Genomic DNA, 22,060 nt, shown 5'->3' on the forward strand with positions numbered 1-22,060 from the left:
TATGTAAATATGAAGCAACTTGTGTGTGATGATTATTAACAATCTAAGTAAGGAGGAAAGCCAGAAATTGCCTTTATTGCACTAATATTTTACTAACAGCATTGCTTCCTCCATTTCAGATACCACATTACCTTTTTTTCTATTTGATCATTTTTTATTAAAACAAAATTGATGCCTTGTATTCTGACATAATGTACCCGTTACTAAAATTTGTGAAAATAGGTTTTTTTAAAAAAAACTGCTTCCCTGTTCCACAATTGGCACATTTTGTAAATTGCTGTTTTTTATTTTATTTCAAAATAAATATTTTGATTGATCATTTCTGGTCATTAGCTGACTACAAAAATACTTATGTCCCTTCATAACCCACATTGAAAATCTACATATGTAAGTTTAAGGAAAACAAATCTGAACCAAACCAATAAGATGCCATGTTTATTAAATGTTTTTTGTTTTATTTTTTAAACCTTGTTTTTCCAGGAAGGACAATCATAAACCACCATCAGTTGCAACATTACTGTCATAATTTGTTCCATTACAGCAAGTAGGCTGTATTGCTTGGTAGAATTCAAATGTTGTGTGGTTGTAATTATGTATTTAGGTTTATGGGTTGGCTTCTGTGACACCGGATTTTTTTATTCATCTGAAAATCTAAGATTCCAACGTTCATGCACTGGAATCCAAAAAGTGTATTTTAGTCAACAGAATATAATTCAAATAGCAAAGCTATATTTTGGGGTGCGTGACCTCAAAAGATACTATATATTGTTTAAAAATGTCTGTCACTTAGCATATGTTTTGTAAAATTACCCAAAAATCACTAATTCTTTTTATTGAGTTTACATTTTTAAGTATTTCTAAACTTTTAATATGTTTGAATGGTTATATAGATATCACCTTGTCTTCATAGCACTAAACAATAATTTCTAGGAGCCTGCCCATGAATTGCCTTTTTTTGCCAGAAGGGTTGCAGCACATTGCTGGGCAATGCGTTACAAGTCACTATGGCACTTAAGGTTATACATGTGTGTGTACTCTGCTCCCCATGGTGATATACTTGTTATTGTCTTTTCAGGTCCAGTCCAGATGTAGCAGCAAGGAAAACATCCTCAGAGCAAGTAAGTAATATGCTTAAATTGTACTATTTAACATTTTCATATTGTATTCTCCTAAAGAAGACCTCAATTTCAGAAAACAAAAACCAGACACTAAAACCCTCAATTTGTTTGATGACACATATTGCCATTGCAAATTCCAGAGAACAGATGCTAATAGCTTGGCTTTGTTTAATGTCTCCACCCCCAAAACTAACATTTAAAGTGTTAGCACACTTTTACAGAAAAAAATGTGAAGGTGAACTAACACCTAACACCCTCCCCACCCCCACGGTCCCCATTGTACTTAGCTCTGGAGCTGCTGAGCTCTCAGCACCCTCACAGCTGGTCCAGTGGTCCAGGGATTTGAAATCCATGCTCTTCTCCTTCCCCAATGCTTCCAGGATGGACCAGATCAATTCTCATTAGCCAGTGCCATTACAGTGAATCGCTGTGGTCCATCCCGGAAGCCACTGCAAGGAAAAGAGGGAGAAGAGTGGGTTTTCAATTCCCCAGACCACTGTGGGAATGTTGACAGCTTAGCAGCCCTGGAGGTAAGTACAGTGCCACCAGCACTGTTCATTTCAGGATAGAAGCACTTTTTCAACTATCCGAGAGGCTCTGGAGTGGTGCAGGGCTATGGGCTGGAGAAAGTTCCTGCTAGCATTGGATCAGGCTAAAGCTATTGATTGGGTCATCCATGATTACCTGTGGCTGCTTCTTGGCCTGTATGTCCTGGTAAGGGGCTTTATCGATTGTCTGAGGACCTTGTATAGAGAGGATGAATACTTCATGCTTGTGAATGGTTGGATCAGATGGCCCTTTGAGGTTGGCTCCTTTGTGCATCAGGGGTGTCCTTTGAGTCTAGTGCTGTACCCATTCACAATTGATTCCTTCATCAAGAGGTTAGAAAGCAGGCCATTGTGTGGGGTTCCTTGGGGCATTCCTGATGAGCCTTCTCTGATGGTTGTGGCCTTGGTGATGAATCAGTATACTCAGGCATCTGGCTCAAAGATCAATCAGGGTATGTGTGAGAGTTTCTGGATGGGAGAGGAAGGCACCTTCCAGATGCCTTCCCAGAGCTCTGACAAGAGATTTAAGGCATCAAATTTGGTCCCGGCGATTACGGCCTTACTAATTGGGTAAATAGGCTACCAGATTCCAATGTCAAGGTTGCCAGTTGGAAGCTTTCGTACAGTGAAAGGGTTGATCTGATTAAAACATACCTGATCCTGGTATTTTTATATTTCAGCTTCTTTTGTTTTTTACCAGTGTGTCTCAAAGCGATGATCTACAGGTGTTTCAACTGTTATGGGGTAGCAACTGAACCTCTTTAAGAGGTCTGTAACATATCTTCCCAGGCAGATGGGTGGCTTAGGTATGGTCAACCCAGTGGTATTCTATTCTCTGATTTATTTGAAACATAACTTTGGTAACATACTGCCAGAAGAACCATCTTGGTATTTTTCAGTCCTGGTTTAGGCCTTTTCTGCAAATCTTGGAGAGTGGTGGGCCAGTGAAAAGCCTAAGGATCTGACATGGTAAGCTCCCTAATTATGTTGCTCCATGTCTGAAAATGCTTCAGCAGCTGTGAGTGATAGCGGAGGAAATAAAAGTATCTTCCTAGGAAGGCCCTGGAAGGAAGATTGATGAATGTATTTACTAAACTACAGGTCTTGAAGGATTGTCTGGGCTCTGTTATGAGGGAGGGTCTATGTTTCATTAATCTTGAGAAAATCCCATATCAGGATATGAGATATATAAATAGTGTTGTTTGCTGAGCTGTCAAATATTCCATGTTGTACATATCGTGAATTTGTTTGTAAAGAACTGCTGTAGAGTTTGGTAGAGTTTTTTTTCCATTTTAAAGCTATCAAGGATCTAGTCGTAGTTAAAACATGTTTTATCAGCTTGGTAGCGAGTTTGGCTGTTTTCGGAATGCTCAGCCCTTGAAGGTAGTGTACTGGATCTAACGGGAATGGAGGGTAGAATAATGATTCTAAGAAGGTTTTAGTGTGTTCCCAAAAAGGGCGTATCTTGGGAAACTCCCAGTATATGTGGTGTAGGGTCCTTACCAAGTCTTTACTTCCCCAACAAATGGGAGTTGTGATCGGATTAATCGCATAGAGAATTTCAGGTGTAAGGTACCAGTCAAATAAAACTATGAGTTTAGTTTTTTACATTTCAGAATGGGGTGCCTAAATATTGCGCAGACTTTTAAAGGGTGTCTTGACTGAAAAAGGTTGAGAAACACTGCTCTATATAAGGAAAAAAAAATTAAGTAATGCAGCAACATCCACTTATGTAGGACACCCAACATTAGAGGTGATTTGTTCTTCTGAAACAAACTCACCTTTGCACACTGATACTGAGTAGTATTCCAATGTTTCTCTTCTCCATCAGTTTCTCTCCCTCATGACTGCAGTGCTGACAGAGAGGGGCAGGGGAGGGGCTCCTGACATCCTCCTGAAATCCTCTGATGATGTCATTGGTTGTTAGGATGCCAGTGGCTGGAAGGTTGTAATGGTGCACTATGAAAACCTGTGGCTTTGTGAAATTACAGTGTAGACTTGAGCCACCTGCTGGCGTGTATACAGTTTTTGGGCAATTTTAGACATTTTACCAAGGCACCCCTGAAGAAAACTGAAGGCACCCCAGGGTTAAAAAAGGCTGATATAGAGTTCATAAAGAAGTGTTGGTAACGCTATCTGTAATGAGCCGTCTAGTTGTACCTCTAGTAACCCACGGATCAGGTTCCCCCAGAGCGCGGAGTCTAAGTCCCGGTTCACTTGTTCACCAAGGCCCCTGATGGTGGGGATGGACTTGGAGCAAACCGAGACCAGGTCGCGGCTCCGGAGTACACCTACCCATGGCAGAGGAATTCGCAAGAGGCCCCCGCAGGGATAGAGTCTGATGTGAAGAGGCGGATATGCCCAGGCCAGGTGGATGGATGAATGGATGAGCAAGAGTGTAGTCGGTAGCCGTGGGAGTGGTACGGTACAAAGCAGCGGGCAGAGAATGGTCGGGTCACACGCCAGGTCAGCAACAGAAGATCAGGTCCATAAGGGAGCATCCAGGAGAGAGGTCAGGCAAGCTAGGGGTCAGAGCAGGAGAACACAGCAAGGTCAAGACGATCCGGGTCAACAACAGTAACTCAACAGCACAGGTACAGAATCAAGGACACAGGGATGCAGGAAAGACCATTTGGCGATTCCTGTCAGTGCAGGGAGGATTTAAATATTGCGCCCTGCGCTGTCATTGGTGCCAGGCGCGCACTCGCGGCTCCGAGTGCGCATGCGCAGATTTCATCTCAGCCACGGCCGGCCAGGACCTAGTGCCCGTACACCAGCGTGAACGGGCACACTGCGCCTGTGCCGAGCCGCGGATCGTGGCAGCTCCTGACATTATCCCAGTTATCCTCCCACTCCTCTAAGTCCAGGATGCGGCCGAGAGCATTTTCCCACATTAGCATATAAGTATGTTTTTGAAAAGGGAGGGAGCCAGTTGTAGTGAGAAGTCTATAGATGTCAGTGATGAGGTGCTGACGTGTGGGGCCATCCAAAAGGTTTTCTCAAAAGGGGATAGTTTAGCAACCTGAAATTTATGAAAAGGTGACTGCATAGTATTGATTTCTAAATTAGTAAGCAATGTTCTAAAACTATGGCATAGGTAAACTGTAATTCTGTGAAAGGGAGTAACTGTCCATTCATGGGGTCTACAGTATCACAAAAGCAGAATAGGCCGGGTTCCAGACATGGTCGGGCCATCTGTCGCTCAGTTGCTGGGGGCATCATGGGAGTACCTGTGGGAGACCTTATTGGATAGATAGAATTTGGCATTGCAATAAGACCAAATATTTGTAGCATGGAGCATAGAGGTTAAAAGTTGGGTGTCCTTTATATAGGGTTTTACGGAACCGCACTAATGAATTAATATGAAAAATGACTATCCAAAGAAGTTCAATCTCTGACCACCTATTATGTGGGTGTAGTATAGACCTAGAGGTTAGGTGACATAGTTGGGCAACGAAATAGCATTTTGTAACATCAGGAAAATGTAAGCCCCCTTGCGATTTGCATGACAGTAAGACCTTTCTAGTAACTCTTTGCCTACCACTTCCCCAAGAAAAATCGAGAAGAATTTGTGTAGCTTTTTCAGGTTGGGAAGGGGAACCCTAATAGGTAGTGCTTCATAGAGGTTGACCAAGTTGGGGAGTAGCATAGCATTTTAATAGGTGATACTACCTATCCACAATAGATAAAATGTTAGATTCCTTGAATAACGGAGAATAGTTTGTGCCATAGAGTTGGGAGATCTTTGGCGTTAAGCAGGCCCCCAAGTATTTGAGTTGATCTGTTTTCCAGTGGTAAGTAAAGGAAGACTGTAACAGCAAAACTGTGCTCAAGGATAATACGTAGCACCTCCATCTTTGTCAGATTCAACTTATAACCCGACATGAGAAAAAGTCACAAGTTCCATATACAGATTTGGTAAGGAGATGAGCGGTTTCATGAGTCTTTGAGTCAGTTTTGTTGAGTGCACATTGAGATAGATAATCCTGAATGCATGATTTAGGAGTGGGGCCATCATTGTTGTAAGGTGCTTTTCCCAAATGATATAAATGGGTGTAATATTCTTGGAAGACAACTGTTTTTATAGCAGGGTCAGATTGAGGAATGACTTGATTATCTTTGATGGAGTGATTGGCTGTGGACAGCTAGTCGGCTTTGAGTCTTTGCACTAACATGTTATGGGCCTTGATACCTTTCTCATTAAATATCTGATGTGTGTTTAACATAGTTTTCTCAACTGCTGCCATGTCCTGCTGCTGAAACTGAGCTCTAGAGTGTGTAGCACAGCAGAGGTTGACCAGGGAGGGCCTGTGAAAAAGATAGTGATGCAGTAGCCTCTGAATACTGCTTTGTGAGCTTCCCGTAGTTTACTGTGTAGTAAAACAGATACTGTGTTAAGTTAGAAGTCTTGGCAAAGATGATCCTCTAATTGTGTTTTTTCCTAAAATAACAAACATGTCATACTTACCTGCTCTGTGCAATGGTTTTGGACAGAGCAGCATCAACCTTCCTCTTCTGGGGTCTCTCACTGGTGCTCTGGGCTCCATTTCCCGCCGAGTGCCCCCAGAGCAAGCTGCTTGCTATGGGGGCACTCATGCATGCTCACTCCTGAGCCCCATCCTGTGTGTCCATAAGACACACAGAACAGAGTTCAGCCCCACACCCAATACTTGCTATTGACTCTGATTGACAGCAGTGGGAGCCAATAGCTCCTGCTGCTGTCTCTGAACCAATGAGAAGCGAGAGAGCGAAGACAGGCTAGGCTCTCATGCGCATTGCTGTATCATGTTGGGCTGAGGGGGCTGCAGGGTAAGCTGTATGCAGAAGGTTTTTTACCTTCATGTGCAGAATGTAGTGAGGTAAAAAAAAAACCTTCTGCCTTTACAACCACTTTGTTTCCAGGTACATTTTTTAGTGGAGGGGGTGGCGTTTTAAAGTGAGGAATATGGCAGCATGATTACCCCAAGTTATAAATGTGATATCTACAGAGACAGATTCTGTCTATCCATGAGTGCATTTCGTGCACCATAGTTACATATTCAGTCTGGCTGAAAAAAGACAAAAGTCCATCCAGTTCAACCATAGGGAATAAAAAACAAAAGTTATAATCCTATACCCACAGGTGATCCAGGGGAAGGCAAAAAAAAACACCACGGAGTAAAATGTATAGCTGAGTCCCATAATGAGTATTGTTTGAGATGTGATTGGAATTTTAGATGTAGTTTATGGCTGTCTCTTGGGTGTGTTTTTGAAATCAGCTTTATTTCAGCTTTATAATATCACCACTTTAAACTTCCTGGCATGAAACTTATAATAGAAGTTACTAAAGGATTCCATCATCACATGGATGTGTGTACACACCAATCAGCCATAACTCTGTGACCACTAACAGGTTAAGTGAGTAACATTGATTATCTCATTACAATAGCACCTGAAAGGTAGTGAGATATATTAGACAGCAAGTGAACATATTGTCCCTGAGGTCGATGTGTTAAAAGCTGATAATATGGGCATTGTAGTTTGTTGTATAGGGATCTGTGATGCACTATAGGAAGAAGGCAAGCCAGCAGAGGTATTGTGATGCTTTGGGCAATGTTCTGCAGGGAAGCCTTGGGACCTGCCATTTATGTGCACCACCTACCTAAACATTGTTGTGTGTGTGTGTGTGTGTGTATATATATATATATATATATATATATATATAATACACCATGTTTGGAGGTCAAATTGCACTGCACATCATGCCAAAAACACCGTACTGTACCAACAGTGAAGTTTGGAGGTGAGAATATCATGGTGTGGGGCTGTTTTTCAGCATACGGTACTGGCAAACTTCATATCATTGAAGGAAGAATGAATGGAAAAATGTACCAAGACATTCTTGATAAAAATCTGCTGCCATCTACCAGGATGATGAAGATGAAATAAGGGTGGACATTTCAGCAAGGCAATGATCCCAAACACAAAGTCAAGGAAATGAACAAAGGAACAGCGAGTGCTCAGGGATCCGATTAGATCAGCTGTAAATGCACTAAAAAGGAACCCTAAACCTTATATATAATACAGACAGAAAACAGTGCAGCGCTAAAAAAATTACACAGTGTAAGACTAAAACAATGAATAATACATAATAATTAGTAATGATAATGATAATAAATCAATACTAGATATTAGTGATAGCACATATAAGTGGATGAAGTGCTATGGCGCAATAAAATAAGTGCAGCTGTGAAAGTCTTAAAGCAAAAAGTGTTCATAAGTTGGTGAAGGTCTGACATACATTGGTCAGAATACAGTGTTGCATACGGATCCTATTGCACAGGTGGTGTCAGATTATTCCATGTGACTTTATCCGTGCGGGAGATTGATAAAAATGCGCACTCACCAGATGGGCGTAATTAAAGCGCAGTGTGTTGAATGGTATATTAACCACACATTTGAAAGGAATCAGGAGCAGCACTGCAGCAAGACGCTAACGATTCCCAGGACCCCAGTGGAATTACGGTTGCAGAGGAGCCTCATATCCAGAGGAGGGAGTTTTTTCCCACGCTGTCTCTGGTCCATCTAAAGGGAGCTTCCTGCAGATTCTTGGTTAATATACCATTCAACACATTGCGCTGGTGAGTGCGCATTTTTATCAATCTTCCGCACGGATAAAGTCACATGGAATAATCTGACACCACCTGTGCAATAGGATCCGTTTCAAACACTGTATTCTAAATGGTGTATGTCAGATCTTCACCAATTTATGAACACTTTTTGCTTGAAGACTTTCACAGCTGCACTTATTTTATTGCACAAACCAGCTCTTTATCCACTTATATTTGCTATCACTAATATCTATTATTGATTTATTATCATTAATAATTATTATGTATTATTCATTGTTTTAGTCCTACACTGTCATTTTTTTAGCGCTGCACTGTTTTCTGTCTGTACAAAGTCAAGGAAACTCTCAATATGTAAAGAAAGAAAATAAAGCTGCTAGAACTGCCCAGCCAATCACCTGACTAGAATCCAATAGAAAACTTATAGAAAGAACTAAAGATCAGAGTTCATAGAAGAGGCCCACAGACCCTTCATGATTTGAAGAGTGTATGTGTGGAAGAATGGGTCAAAATCATATCTGAGCAATGCATGCGACTAGTTTCTCCATACAAGAGGTGGCTTGAAGCTGTCATTAGCAACAAAGGAGGAGCGGCAATGAACTGTCAAAAGACCTGCATAACAAGGTAATGGAACTTTATAAAGATGGAAAAAGAATATAAAAAGATATCTAAAGCCTTGAATATGCCAGTCAGTACTATTCAATCACTTATTAAGAAGTGGAAAATTTGGGGATCTTCTGATACCAAGCCAAGGTCAGGTAGACCAAGAGAGATTGCAACTGCTAGAAGAATTGTTTAGGATACAAAGAAAAACCCAAAGGTATCCTCAGGAGAAATACAGGCTGCTCTGGAAAAAGACGGTGTGGTTGTTTTAAGGAGCAAAATACGATGATACTTGAACAAAAATGAGCTGCATGGTCAAGCTGCAAGAAAAAAAGCCTTTACTGTGCCAGTGCCACAAAAAAAACAGGTTAGAATATGACGCCTTGACACGTCTCACAGCTTCTGGCACACTGTAATCTGGAGTGCGAGACCAAAATAGAGCTTTATGGTCACAACCATGAGCGTTATGTTTGGAGAGGGGTCAACAAGGCCTATAGATACAAGAATACAATCCTCACTGTGAAGCATGGTGGTGGCTTACTGATTTTTTTTTTTTTGGGGGGGGGGAGCTCTAAAAGCATGGGAATCTTGTGAATATTGATGGCAGAATGAATGCAGCATGTTATCAGAAAATACTGGCAGACATTTTACATTCTTCTGCACGAAAGCTGCGCATGAGACGCTCTTGTACTTTCCAGGACAGCAGTGACCCTAAGCACAAGTTAAGTTGACCCTCCAGTGGTTACAGCAGAAAAAAAATGAAGGTTCTGGAGTGTCGCTATCTCCTGACCTTTAAGCTGAAGTCCAGATTTCGGTACACTTTACATAGTGTACACAAGCTGACCCAAACAAACTATGTCCCTCACTAACGTGAGGCCACTGGATGTGCTGTATGAACTGTATGTAACTGAGGCTGTGTTTGGAGTGCGAGCCGAGACCTTCCTGTCTCAGAAACAGAACACAATAGAGTCTGTCAGCCAATCATAGAAAGCGATGTATTCTTGCAATGAACTCAAAGCTTCCAGCGGCCTCACATGCAGTGAAGGGCAAAGTTTGTTTGGACCAGTGTACCAAAAAGCTGGAGTTCAGCTTTATTATTATTGATCCACTTTGAATAGATCTCAAATATGTGGTTCGTTCAAGACAACCAAAGACTTCGCATGATCTGGAGGAATTTTGCCAATATGAATGGGCAGCTATACCACCTGCAAGAATTTGGGGGCCTCAGACAGCTATTGCCAAAAACTGCACACTGTCATTGATGCTAAAGGGGGCAATACACACCATTAAGAACTAAATATAGGGATAACCTAGTGATCATGTAAAACCAAAGCTCCTTGATTACTCACAGCCTTTACATAAACCTTGCAAGAGTTGCTCACATATCTGGGAGAGGTGCCGTGAGCTCAGCCCAATAGTGGGCATTCTTGATTTTAGAATCTATCTCTGAATTGCCGACAATGAACGGAATCCTGTGCAGGTGCAGTAGAGATCTGGGTTTTTATTTACTGATCCTTGATGGTAATACTGTGTTTTATTTTCTGTAAAGTAGAGGATGACATGGTAAATAGAGTGCAACTTGCATTTAAGTTGTTTTACTTTTCTAGGATAAAGTTCCACCTCTTTAAGAAAAGGAAAATGTTTGATTCAGTTTTAAATTTGTCAATAACAGGCAATCCACCAAATGTGAGTGACCATGCCAGAAGAAGACTGTTGAGTGAGGCCACCAAGAGAGAACACTCTAAATTAGAGAGAATATGGGAGAATTATAGAAGGAAAGCCACTGTTAACTAAAATGTGCATGATATCTCACCTATAGTTTGCACAGTGTCACATGGGAGTAATTTCAAGGAGAAAGAAGTTCTATGGCCTTATCAGACTAAAAATGAAGTGTTTGTCCATCAGCCAAACATCGTGTTTAGACATTTGGCATGAGCATAACTGCACAGGCAGTAGGCTACAAGCCCTGGAAGGCTTTTTAGCATAGGGAGAAGAATAATTGAAGCAAAATACAGTAACATTTTGGATTAGAACCTGATAAACCTTCAGCTAAAAACCGAATCTTCTATTTTTCCTATCAGTTCGTCCCCCACAGTTATCACATTCTGTACCACCAGCCCTTCCCTCTTCGATTGTAAGCTCCAAGGAGCAGGGCCCTCCTAACCCTCTTGTATTGAACTGTATCATTGCTGTATTGTCTCCCTTTTTATTGTAAAGCACTGAGCAAACTATTGGCACTATATGAATCCTGTATAATAATAATAATGCCAAAATTGCACAAAATGGTTTAAATACATTAATCTATATATCCTGCAGAGACTGAGCCAGAGTTCAGTCACAATCTAATAGCAAATTTTTGGCACAACTTGAAAAATTATGTTTACTTATAAACAGCAATGCTGCTTTACATTTAAGCAAAAGAATGTATGGTACCTAGATGTGCAAAGGTGTGAGACCTATCTACACAGAATAAAAGCTGCAGTTGCTGCAAAGGTGCATCTGTTGAGGGGGTGGTCAGGTCAGCAGCCTTTTTTACATTGTCATTTTTACAAGCATTAGACAATAGTTTGTTTTCAATTTTTCAGCTTGTAGTGTTGTACTGCTAATGGTAGAATAAGTAGTTTACTATTATAATTATATTAACTAGTGTGCACACAAAACATTCTTATTTAAACCTCAGATCAGCCCCACTGCATGCACCTTCACGCCTCAGATCAGCCCCAATGCATACGCCTTCACACCTCAGATCAGCCCCAATGCATGCACCTTCACATCTCAGATCAGCCCCAATGCTTGCACCTTCATACCTCAGATCAGCCCCAATGCATGCACCTTCACACCTCAGATCAGCCCCAATGCATGCACCTTCACACCTCAGATCAGCCCCAATGCATGCACCTTCACACCTCAGATCAGCCCCAGTGCATGCACCTTCACACTTCAGATCAGCCTCAATGCATTCACGTTCACAACTAAGATCAGCCCCAATGCATGCACTTTCACACCTCAGATTAGCCCCAATGCATGCACCTTCACACCTCAGATCAGCCCCAATGCATGCACCTTCACACCTCAGATCAGCCCCAGTGCATGCACCTTCACACTTCAGATCAGCCTCAATGCATTCACGTTCACAACTAAGATCAGCCCCAATGCATGCACTTTCACACCTCAGATTAGCCCCAATGCATGCACCTTCACACCTCAGATCAGCCCCAATGCATGCACCTTACACTTCAGATCAGCCTCAATGGATTCACGTTCACAACTAAGATCAGCCCCAATGCTTGCACACTCAGACCTCAGATCAGCCCCAACCTTTAGAAAGGCAGGTGTTTTATATATTCAAAAAGATAGTAGAGCGAGCGCTAAATGCAATTATACAATATTAAAAATAAATATATATATCAATATGAGTAAAAGTATAGCAGCTAGCACTCAGGGTATAGGTAACAGTCCCAGAATTGCAATCTCTAAGATATTAGTGCAGCGCTTAACAATGTATGTCACAACTTCATAAACGCATGTGAATTAAGCGTATATGTGAATAAAGTGCAATATCCATATAAATTATTCAAAATGATGTAAAAAGCAATAAAAGAAGTTTGAAAAATTATTTGTGAATATTAAATTGTCTTTTGTGCAAAGATATCAGCTGAAGTAGTGCCTATGATTGGCACGTGATGGCTGTGCCCCTGAGGACGTGTTATTACACGTAACGCGTTGAGTGGAGCCCTATTGCTGACGTCTAGCTGCCGCTGCAGAGGAGCGGCAGCCATCTTGGTACTCTATTTTATTGAATTTTATTACTCTACGTGGATACTTTTATGTTGCTTGCTATCATTACTATAATAAAATACTACACTATAAGCACCTTTCTGGCTTCTGTGGCTGAGCCGATTCCCCCCCAGGACCACCAGGCACCCACCCTGATGGATGGACGGATGACCCTGTAGCTGCCAGCATACCACTGCACCCCCAGATTTGCAATGTATTATAACCCATGCGCATTTTTATTTATAGTCTGGTGAGTGCACATCTGTCCCAAGGGTGGATTTCCTTTCACAAATTCTTGCACCATTGTTCTTCATGGAAGACTTCACATGCCAATCATAGGCACTACTTCAGATATCTTTGCACAAAAGACGTTTTAATATTCACAAATAATTTTATGAACTCCTTTTATTGCTTTTTACATCATTTTGAATCATTTATATTCATATTGCACTTTCTGCACTTTATTCACATATACTCTTAATTCACATGTGTTTATGAAGTTGTGACATGCATTGTTAAGCGCTGCACTAATATTTTAGAGATAGGAGTTTTATATACTTCTGCAGGGTTTAAAGCGGTAGTAAACCGCATAAAAACAAAAAACATTCCCTTCAAGGCAATGGCCTAATGTGCTAGTGTGCATCGCATACTAACATAATATGTAAAACTTCCCCTAAAATGATGCCCTCCAGCGACACGCTGTCACTACTGTAAAGGCTTTCATATTCACTCGGTCTTCTTTCTGGGTTTGTGAGCTCCAGCAATCTGGCTGGCTGGCTGAGCCGTGATGGCGTCACTCCCACATATGCGCATGGGAGTCACGGGCCACTGCACAGTGCTCTAAAGGAATGGCACAGGTATGCCGTTCCTTCAGAGCACATGCACTAGCTAAAAAAACACCCTGAATATCTCCTAAATGGTGCATGTTTTGGAGATATTCATTTTACCTACAGGTAAGCTTTATTATAAGCTTACCTGTATTTAAAAATGAACAAAGTGGGTTACTACCACTTTAATAAGTAAGAGTATAGGCATACTGGAGGTCTTCTTCCACAGACTTACATCCTTAGTTGGAGGCCAGGAACTGCATTAAGTAACATATAGAACAAATGCAATACGATCCAAAGAGCTACATAGTTACATAGTTAGTCTGGCTGAAAAAAGACAAAAGTCCACCCAGTTCAACCATTAAAAAAATAAAAGTTATAATCCTATACCCAGAGTTGATCCAGAGGAAGGCAAAAAAACTGCACACTTAAAAACTGCATTCACTTTACTGATGATCTTTAAAACCCCATATACGGCAACAGTAGACACTGTGGGAGCTAGGAAACACAGTAAACACATTTTGCACTGCTAGCACTTTTTCCTGCTTTCAGTAACATAATGGAGGTGGGTGGAATGTGAGACAGGCTTTGTAATTGACAGCCTAGTGAGCTGTCAATTTATATCATATTCTTTGTGAAAGATGAGTTTTCTATTCAGGAGCCAAGAAGCACATTTACACAATACATCCACTGATATCTATATATCTATATCTATATATATATACAGTCATGGCCGAAATTGTTGGCACCCTTGATATTTTTCCTGAAAATCAAGTATTTCACACAAAAAAGGTATTGCATTAACACATGTTTTGCTATACACGTTTATTCCCTTTGTATGTATTGGAACAAATATAAAACAGAGGCAGAAAAGCAAATATGACATAATGTCACACAAAACCCCAAAAATGGGCTGGACAAAAGTATTGGCACCCTTAACTTAATATTTGGTTGCACACCCTTTGGAAAACATAACTGAAATCAGTCGCTTCCTATAACCATCAATAAGCTTCTGACACCTCTCACCCGGAATTTTGGACCACTCTTCCTTTGCAAACAGCTCCAGGTCTCTCTTATTGGAAGGACACCTTTTCCCAACAGCAATTTTAAGATCTCTCCACAGGTGTTCAATGGGATTTAGATCTGGGCTCATTGCTGGCCACTTCAGAACTCTCCAGCGCTTCTTTGCCATCCATTTCTGAGTGCTTTTTGACGTATGTTTGGGGTCATTGTCCTGCTGGAAGACCCAGGATCTTGGACGCAAACCCAGCTTTCTGACACTGGGCCCTACAGTGCGACCCAAAATCCTTTGGTAATCCTCAGATTTCATGATGCCTTGCACACAGTCAAGGCACCCAGTGCCAGAGGCAGCAAAACAACCCCAAAACATCATTGAACCTCCACCATATTTTACCGTAGGTACTGTGTTTTGTTCTTTGTAGGCCTCATTCCGTTTTCGGTAAACAGTAGAATGATGTGCTTTACCGAAAAGCTCTATCTTGGTCTCATCTGTCCACAAGACGTTTTCCCAGAAGGCTTTTGGCTTACTCAAGTACATTTTGGCAAACTGTAGTCTTGCTTTTTTATGTCTCTGTGTCAGCAGTGGGGTCCTCCTGGGTCTCCTGCCATAGCGTTTCATTTCATTTAAATGTCGACGGATAGTTCGCGCTGACACTGATGCTCCCTGAGCCTGCAGGACAGCTTGAATGTCTTTGGAACATGTTTGGGGCTGCTTATCCACCATCCGGACTATTCTGCGTTGCAATCTTTCATCAATTTTCCTCATCCGTCCACGACCAGGGAGATTAGCTACAGTGCCATGGGTTGCAAACTTCTTGATAATGTTGCGCACTGTGGACAAAGGCAAATCTAGTTCTCTGGAGATGGACTTGTAACCTTGAGATTGTTGATATTTTGCCACAATTTTGGTTCTCAGGTCCTCAGACAGTTCTCGTCTCCTCTTTCTGTTGTCCATGCTTAGTGTGGCACAGACAGACACACAATGCAAAGGTTAAGTGAACGTCTCTCCTTTTTATCTGCTTTCAGGTGTGATTTCTATATTGCCCACACCTGTTACTTGCCCCAGGTGAGTTTACAGGAGCATCACATGCTTGTAACATTCTTATTTATCCGCAGTTGTGAAAGGGTGCCAATACTTTTGTCCAGCCCATTTTTGGAGGTTTGTGTGACATTATGTCGAATTTGCTTTCTTTCCTCCCTTTTTTTGTTTTGTCCCAATACACACAAAGGGAATAAACATGTGTATAGCAAAACATGTGTTAATGCAATACGTTTCGTGAGAAATACATGATTTCCTGGAGAAATATCAAGGGTGCCAACAATTTCGGCCATGACTGTAATTAATATTCTAGCTCAGGATGGATAATTGAAGAAAAGCCGCAACACCTGCCTGTCTCTTTTCTATTATCACTGTGCTCTCCCTGCACTGAAAACACTCCTTTTACTTCCACTGTATGGCTCCTGCACTTCCACAGCCATTCTGCTGAACAACCTTCGAGAGGTCCAGTGCTCAGCCAGAGTCATCACTAGAGGATGCTGCTTTGCCACCTGGCAGAAATGTGTTCTCAGAACATGACAGTTGCCACTATTGTGTGACTACATGTTGTAAAGCGCTGAGAAAACTGTTGGCGCTATATAAATCCTGTATAATAATAATAATAACTGAAATGGGTGCAATCAATTATTTTGTATTTTTGTTTCATCCGTATAAGGTAAAATTGCTCAGATCAAAGATCTGTTCTAAGAAATATATTTCTGTTCATCTGTAACACAATTCAATCCACTGTGATTCAGTGTTTAGTAAAACCTAGAAGTTTCTAAGGGTGTGAATACTTTTTTATAGAAACCGTATATGACCATATGTGTACCCTAACAATGGTTCAGTTAAAACTAGAGCCCAGCTTTTTGCATTGTGTTCTTTTTCACAAAAGCTGCATTATTTGGAGGAACTGGTGCCATGGAGAGTGTTAACCACTACTGACCTGAAATTATAGTTTTAGTACAATTTTACCTTTCCACAAAACATCGAATTAAGAAATTAAAAATGCCAATCTGTAAACTGCAATTCAAACAATTTCCTGACGTAAAGTTCCACAATCAAGCAAGTCTCATTACCTTATTGTGTAAATTAGGTTGTGAACATTAATAATTTTTGTTGGGCATTACTGACTCTACCCACAACCCTATCATAATCAGAAAATACTTTACCTCCCACTGTTTTCTGGGTCTGTGGTATTTTAATGGGCCTCCTACAAGTCTCTAATTTCTAGTATCAGGACTCCACAAAAATAGTAAGAGCACTGACAAAGAACTCTCCAGATAGAGGGTGAGAAGTAGACACATCTTTACTGCAAAATAGAAATATGTCTGGTATCTATTTCTAAATTCCTAGACTTTTTGTCCTTGGTAATATTCAGATTACTTTCCTTAAACAATATTTTATATGTATTCCTCTGTTTTCTACTTGTATAATTTTTCAAAGTAATAAGTACAATTTAGAACTTATTTGTACGTAAATTAACCGTTTCAATACCGTGCAATTTTACACCTTCCTGCCCAGGCCATTTTTCAGGTTTCAGCGCTCTCACACTTTGAATGACAATTGCGCGGTCATACAACACTGTACCCAAACTAAAATTTTATCATTTTCTTCACACAACTAGAGCTTTCTTTTGGTGGTATTTAATCACAGCTGGGGTTTTTATTTTTTGCTAAATTAACAAAAAAAGACCAAAAATTTTTCTTTGTTTCTGTTATAAAAGTTTACAAATAAATAATTGTTCTTCATAAATTTAGGCCGAGATGTATTCTACTACATGTCTTTGGTGAAAATAACCCAAATTAGGATGTATTTTTTAGTTTGTAGGAAAGTTATAGAGTTCACAAACTATGGTATAGATCTGAATATTGATCAATCCTGAAGTACTGACAGCCAATCTAATTTCTTGAGGTCCAAGAATGTCAGAATAGTACAGATATCCCCAAATGACCCCTTTTTGCAGAGTAGACAGTCCGACGTACTTCATAAGAGGCATGGTGAGTTTTTTGAAGTTGTATTTGTTTGAAAATGAAAAAATTAAAAAAATTATTTTCACTATTTGTTTTTTTACATACTGTCACCAGTGCAGTACAGCGTCATCATATAACTGGCATGGCGGTGAACAGGGACACTGGTGACAGTATGAAAAAAAAAATATATATTTTTTTTATTTATTTTTATTTTTTTATATTTAATTTTTTATTACATTTTTTTTATTTTTTTTAAGATTTTTTTTTCATATTTTACTATGACCAAAGTAGTACAATGTTACCATAGTAACATTGTACTACTTTGGGGAAGTGATCAGTATAGGCACTAGTATACAATGGATGGCATCATGAATGAAGCCATCCATTGTGTACAACTGTCATGTGACCTGCTGTGATTGGTCACAGCAGGTCACATGGTACCAGCAACGGGAGCCGGTACTCGGATCTGTCATCGGCCGTGTCCGAGGTGCACGGCCGGTGACAGATCGCACTGCTGCGCCGCTCTGCATTAGCGCAAATGGCGCATGTGCGGGAGCACGCCAAATGGCGTGTACCCGGAACGGAGAGACACTTCTGAAGCCGCCAAACGGGCATTGGCCGGGCGGGTAATGGTTAAAACCATGAACTTTAGAATTAGATTTTTCTATTATCTTAGCACACTGAGGTTCTTTCTTACTCAGTACTATGAGTGGTCATAACAGGCATTCTTTTCTCAGGTCCCGGTAAACTGTTTTATAATGCTGACAGATCTGCCATGGGTTTAAAGAGCAAATTCTGTATTGGCCATACATTAAATAAATAGCCACATTTTTTATAATTGAAAAAATAATCCTAAAATATTGCTGAAAAAAACCCAAGACTGCTAAGATAACATTTACTTTTGAAATGTACTTTTTCTGCATTTGTTTTTGTGGAGAAGAATATTACCACGCATGCCATGTGTGCCCACCATCCTACTCGCCTCAGATGAGGACAACACCATTTGCAGATCCATTTCAGATTCAACATAATTAGATAATAACAGAGACATCCAGTACTATACACTGTTTTCCTGTATAAACATGCTTTATTGGATTTTGCAGGTATAAAAAAAATGTGCATTTGTTACATTTATTATTTTTTACAGTGCAGCCTGCAAAACATTGTACCTGCAATCAGTGGATCACAGGTGCAAAGCCTGGCTCCTGCAGACAATATAGCTGTCTGTAATAAATAAAACAACATTTTAAATTAAAATGTTATTCTATAATATGTTATTCTTAAAAAAATGAATACTATAAAAACGGTGTTAATTACTTTTTTTTTAGAAAAATAGGCATTTTTTTTTGCTTTACACTATATCATAAATTGTGAAACAAGATATCAGCCACTCATTCGCTAAAACAGTGCATCATCCTGACATTACTTGACTGTGTTAAAATGAACTCTGTTCAGAATTGGCAAGATAAATTGAATTGGCCATAATTAAACTAGTATTGATTAACTTTATAAAGTGTTGCTCAACCAAGGCTCAACCAAGGCTAGAACATGCAATTTATTGAGGTAGTAGTTAGTACAGCCTTTTCTTAGGGTAAAAATTACGTATTTCAGTGCAGTTGCATTCTTCAAACAATTGCAGGGCAGCACATGTATTTTGCAAAATATGCTATAATGCTAAAAAAAACCCTTTGTGACATGGGGTAAAACAAATCTTAATGACCGAACCCAGTTTTGCATCTTTTTTATGTGTTAGTAAAACTGTACATACCGTAACAACAACGTAATGTATCCAGGTGAATTATCCAGTTCAAATTGAGCTTTCATTTGGTGGTAAATGATAATGGATATCTCCAGGAAAACTGGCACAAAAAAGTAAAAAAAATATCATTTTTAAAATCTTGCTGTATATATTTCTTGCTATCTTCCACTAGAGAACAACCCAAAATGAATTCTGATGATTGCAGCAATACCACCACATTTGTGTATGTTATTTATTGTTTGTACCCTTAGTATGTCCTAAAAACAGTAAAATAGTTCTCATTTTGCTTTCTAATCCTACTTAAAACACACTGGCACTAATACTACAAATAAAAATATTTTTTTGTATTTAAATCCTGTCTGAAACACACTGACCATGACCCTCGACCCTGACCTTGGACCCTAGCTCTTAACCTGACCAACCTACATCAAACCCTGATTTAACAGTTTTATCTTTCTTTTTTCTTTTTTTTTTATACACACTTTTTTTTTTTGTTTTGTTTACAATGTTTCCTCTAGCAAGGAAAAAAAGGTACAATGGATATTTTTCTTGATTAAAGAGGAGTAACACTGTCAGGCTGCACTGTACTGGCTGTGCCAGTCTGTCTGAGGCTATCACAGTGATCAGGTTATCAGAAACCAGGCCTCCCATTAACCGATTTCGTACAAAACCCGGAGCTGTCACTGACAGCACGATCTCTGTGCTGGGAACATGCTGTGCAGCGTATAATCAGTAAAAAACACAGTGGCACATATATACAGCCCCATTGTGGAAAACCCACTTCCATGAGGCTGCATATACTGTATGCGTATACTCATTGGGAAGGGGTTAACAACAAAGGAAAAAAAAAACGTTCAAATACTTCATAAACCTACCTGGGTCCACAGTATATAGTTTCACTAATTTTTCCTGGACTGATCCCAGGTAGTGTTGTAAAAAATATAGTTCACAGTGGGAGGGATATTTAAATTAAAATTGGATGCGCAGTGTATCCCCAGTAGCTTGATGTTAAAACTATAGCACCAGACTCTGATAACTTAGTGGAATATGTATTGATAAAGCAGAGCTGTACTCAGTAAAATAACTTTCTAGTCCTTTCCTTTGTAAGATGTAACCCAAGCCAGCAATAGAAGCACTGTACCTGTGGTTCTGTTACAAACCAGAAATACAGCCACGTGCTGGTGGTTGTGTGGCCATGTAGTTGTGTTTTTGATTTTGCCGTCAGCAGTCTACTGTGTTGTGTACTTCAGGTTCAGAGCTTTAGTGTACCAGCTCTGATGCTAATTGGGGACTGATCCCCAATCCTGATCTGTATCTGATGGTCACAGAGTAGGCAGGAGTGGTTTTAGCCCTGGTTCACATACATGCGGCCATGCAGGCCATGTTTTGCACGGGCACGAGAGCCCATTCATTTGAATGGACTCCCGTGCCCCGTGACATGCAGGGAAGAAGTCCTTGCACTTCTGACAACACACCTCAGTTCTCAGTACGGTTGCGTTTTCCAGTGCGGGTGGCGTGCCATTAGAACTAATGGCACCCGCCCGCGGGTCTGCATTTCTCTGTGCGGGTGGTGCGGCTGCACAGATGCACAGTGCGGATCCGCAGCGGCACCACCTGCACAGATGTGAACTTAGCCTAATAGATGGCTTCATAAAGAAAATCTATCACAACAGGTTTTAAAAGAGAAGTGCAGGATTTTAGAACAAACATACATACTCAGATACTTAGATGAATACAGCATCAGTCTGATGCTGGATCTGTCTCCCTCCGCCTCCAAGACCAAGAACTGAGCAACTAAAGACAAATAATCGCTCATTTCTCGGTCTTCAGTGAGCAGAGAGCCAGTGACTGTCTACCTCTCCAGCTTTCACTTGAGCGCAGGGCTGTGGAGGGGGCGACAACAGCTGGCTTAGACACTCAGTGGTGAGCTGAAAAGCTGAGTCAGCTGCCAGTCAGGAATCTAGTTGGATCCTGACTTTAAAGTTGGGATGCCTCCATAGTCCGAAGTGGCTCAGTGACCTGGGTTAGTCCTGTCCTGTACATGCTGCTTACTGTCATAACCTAAGCACTCTTCTGTACATGCTGCTTGCTGTCATATCCTAAGCACTCCTCTCTTGGTACCTACTAAAACACACTTCAGCATTGTTTATACTATTGTAAAACCTGCCCACTTTAGAAATGGCACACTGAAAAACCAGAAATGTCAGCTGCTGTGTTGGGTAAATGTTTTTTTTTAATTGCATTTGTCTCTGAAGAATTATCTGCAGGCATGGGGAAAGATGACATACAAGAGAACATGAAAGAGTCTGTCACTAGAACTAAAAAAAGTGAAAATCAGCATCTAAATCAACCTAATTAGTCTAATCTGGGTCAGTTTCCAATGTACACAAATTGTATAACTTACCTTTACTTTTCACCATAAAAGCTGAACACATGAATGTTAATAAGATACTCCTGGGCACAATGTTCTGACCTTTGTTGTATATTTGCCAATGCTGATTCCAAAAAAACAGTGTAACATAAGTGTCAGCAGTCCTATCCTTTTGTATTGTTCCCGCGGGAGGACCCCAGTAACCTCTCGGGATGTTGGACATGGTGCTTACATTAGCATCTGTGCACAACTGCTGGAGGAGTGCAGAATACACAGAAAAGGAGTGTCTAAATTCTCTTTTACATGTGCAGACCTCTCGTTTCATAAGTTCAGTCACGTTTTTTCAAAGAAAAAACCAGATGAAGTTTACATCAGTTTTTCATCAGTTTTTACTTTCACTACCATTGCAAAAACAAACCA

At 40.5% G+C, this 22,060-nt stretch overlaps 1 protein-coding gene across 30 annotated transcripts in view; it reads left to right on the forward strand.

Moving 5' to 3' along the window:
• The window catches only part of GPHN (gephyrin), a 591,738-nt gene that overhangs the window by 516,522 nt on the left and 53,156 nt on the right, over positions 1–22,060 (forward strand). For all 30 annotated transcript variants that reach the window (XM_089681455.1, XM_089681470.1, XM_089681459.1 and 27 more), the window contains one exon: positions 1,076–1,118. In XM_089681455.1, the coding sequence (XP_089537581.1) occupies positions 1,076–1,118 (43 nt within the window). The remainder of the gene's footprint in view (positions 1–1,075; positions 1,119–22,060) is intronic.

The sequence above is a fragment of the Staurois parvus genome, unplaced genomic scaffold (assembly GCF_062004578.1).
Source record: "Staurois parvus isolate SC_StPar_1 unplaced genomic scaffold, SC_StPar_1.0 ptg000267l, whole genome shotgun sequence".
Lineage (NCBI taxonomy): Eukaryota > Metazoa > Chordata > Amphibia > Anura > Ranidae > Staurois > Staurois parvus.